The sequence below is a fragment of the Nerophis ophidion genome, linkage group LG20 (genome assembly GCF_033978795.1).
Source record: "Nerophis ophidion isolate RoL-2023_Sa linkage group LG20, RoL_Noph_v1.0, whole genome shotgun sequence".
Lineage (NCBI taxonomy): Eukaryota > Metazoa > Chordata > Actinopteri > Syngnathiformes > Syngnathidae > Nerophis > Nerophis ophidion.
Genome location: NC_084630.1, coordinates 24,362,524 through 24,365,023, shown reverse-complemented (window position 1 = coordinate 24,365,023; position 2,500 = coordinate 24,362,524). Strand labels below are relative to the sequence as shown.

At 36.6% G+C, this 2,500-nt stretch overlaps 1 protein-coding gene across 1 annotated transcript in view; it reads right to left on the bottom strand.

Moving 5' to 3' along the window:
• The window catches only part of LOC133538904 (WD40 repeat-containing protein SMU1-like), a 26,385-nt gene that overhangs the window by 13,477 nt on the left and 10,408 nt on the right, over positions 1–2,500 (bottom strand). Inside the window, exons 6-8 of the mRNA XM_061880798.1 lie at positions 1,918–2,037; positions 1,723–1,839; positions 1,527–1,654 (exon numbers count right to left, since the gene is read on the bottom strand). Of these exons, the coding sequence (XP_061736782.1) occupies positions 1,527–1,654; positions 1,723–1,839; positions 1,918–2,037 (365 nt within the window). The remainder of the gene's footprint in view (positions 1–1,526; positions 1,655–1,722; positions 1,840–1,917; positions 2,038–2,500) is intronic.

Genomic DNA, 2,500 nt, shown 5'->3' with positions numbered 1-2,500 from the left:
TGTGTGATTGTTTATTGTGCTGTAAATTTTTCATATGAATGTATTTTATTGTTGTGTAACATTATTTTATTTGCAGAAGATGTGCGTTCTAAAACTATAATGTGAAAATCCTTCCAATCAAAATCTCAGTAATAATTTCCTGTCGAACAACAAAACTGTTTCTCAACCAATATTCTACAACACAAATACAACGTTGAAACAACATGGTTGTGACGTTGATTTGACCGTTGAATTTTGGTCATTTTGGTCAACGAAGAACGTGGATCCAACGTTGGACATCAACATTGTCTCAGTTTACAAATACAACTATTTCTCAACGTTGTTTCTATGTCAGCTTTAAAGGACATGCAAGTACAATCAATGTTGTGTCAATGTCTTCTGCCTGCTGGGATTACTATTCTTATATTTTTGAAGGACGTTTTGCATGAAAGCTATTCAAAGAAGATGTACCGTATTTCCTTGAATTGCTGCCGGGGCGCTAATGAATTTAAAACCTCTTCTCACTCCGGCACTTTCCAAAGGCATGCGGTAAATTTAGGCCTGCACCTATAAATCTGAGTGTGATGTAAGGATACCATCATGAAAAGCATATTTAATTAAAAAAAACGTTATTATGGTCTTACCTTTACTTATAAATGAAGTCCATGCGCAGCTCCTTCTGATCAAAAGCATCGATAACTTGTTCATAGAAGTCTTCCTTATCTTTCTTCAGTTTTAAAAGTCTCTCTGTCTCGATGGAGATCTTCCTTTATTACCTCCTGCTTCGATTGAAAGTCCAGTTTCGAAAACGGTTTTATTTTAGATATGTAATCCTCCATGTTGAAAGAGGAAAAAATAAACGATCGCTGCTCACTCTTGCTGCTTGTTGTCACTTCTTCTGCAGACAAGTAGTCGCAAGAAGGATCACTAGCGCCCTCTACCACCAGGAGGCGGTAGTCATTTAATGACTCATATTTGACACACGCAGCTACGGTATATTAATAAAACATAGCTGCTTACTGTTTTTTTTAAGCATATTCAATAGCTTGGACCTTGAATCCTACTGAACAGCTCTTAATCTTCTTCCCTTTATGTGATTTGAAATGATTGAAATCAGCCTCCTCCATTTTGAAAATGATGACGGGTGAAGTGTCACTCGTGACGTGACAAGTTTGACCCGGAGGAAATTCTAGACATATGCTAATTACTTGGCGAAACGAGTTTGACCCGGCGTAAATTCTAGACATGCGCAAATAAAAATAATATTTTGCGGAACGAGTTTGACCCGGCGTTAATCCTGAGCCGGCGGTAATGCTAAGCATGCACTAATTATTTTGCGAAACGAGTTTGACCCGGCAGTAATTCTAGGCAGACGCATACTATATACCCGGCGGCAATTCAAGGAAATACGGTATATGCTGGAGCTCCAGTCCGAAAATGTTTTTGGAACTGAACTCCGGGGCAGGTCTGGTGTCATTCTGGGGCCAGACTTGGCCCCCGGGCCGCCAGTTGAATATGTAGACAGTGTATGGCGAGTTGGAACAAACCTGATGGTGTGGTCAAAAGAGGCACTGAGGATGTTGTTGTTGTCTGAGGAGAAAGTCAGGCAGGTCACTCCTTTGTTGTGAGCGTGCTCAAACCTGCGCAGGCACAAGCCACTCTGGATCTTCCACACCTTGATCCACACAATGGAGGCCATGTTTACCACTGTGTTCTTGTATATAGACAATAGCTGGGCTATACCTTGATTTTTCCATTCTGCGCTCCCGTGGCCAGGAGATCAGAGTCCTGGCTGAAGCAGAGACACAGCACAGCGTCGTCCATCATCATGAAGCTGTCCTGAGCCTGGTACTTTAACTCCTAACACAGTCACAAGTGGAGGATATCATTTTTCTCTTATTGTTATTTTGTTTTTACCAGTAGTATTCTGTAATTTACCTTGCTGATGCTGCCTGTGAAAAAGTTCCACACTTCAATGAAGCCGTCCACCGAGCCCGAGATTAAGTATTTGCCATCAGGGGAGAAGCGGGCACATTCCACGTGGGACCGTCGGCCAAACTGCACATCAAGGTAAAAGCAATGTTTTAAAAAACAAAACATTTCATATACACACACACATCTATATATATATATATATATATATATATATATATATATATATATATATATATATATATATATATATATATATATATATATACAAATATAGGCATATATATGTATGTATATATGTATATATATAAGTATGTATATATATATAAATATATACATACATACATACATGTATATATATACATATATATACATATATACATATTTCTATACATATATCTATATATAAACATTGTTTTATCTAAGTTTTTATTTTTTCATATTCTTAAATATCACTGTATAAATGCTCTATCTATAGAGATATATAAATAGGTACTTAGTTTTTATTTTTTCCTATTTTTGAGTATCACTATATAAATTATGTATGAATATATATATATATATATATATATATATATATATATATATT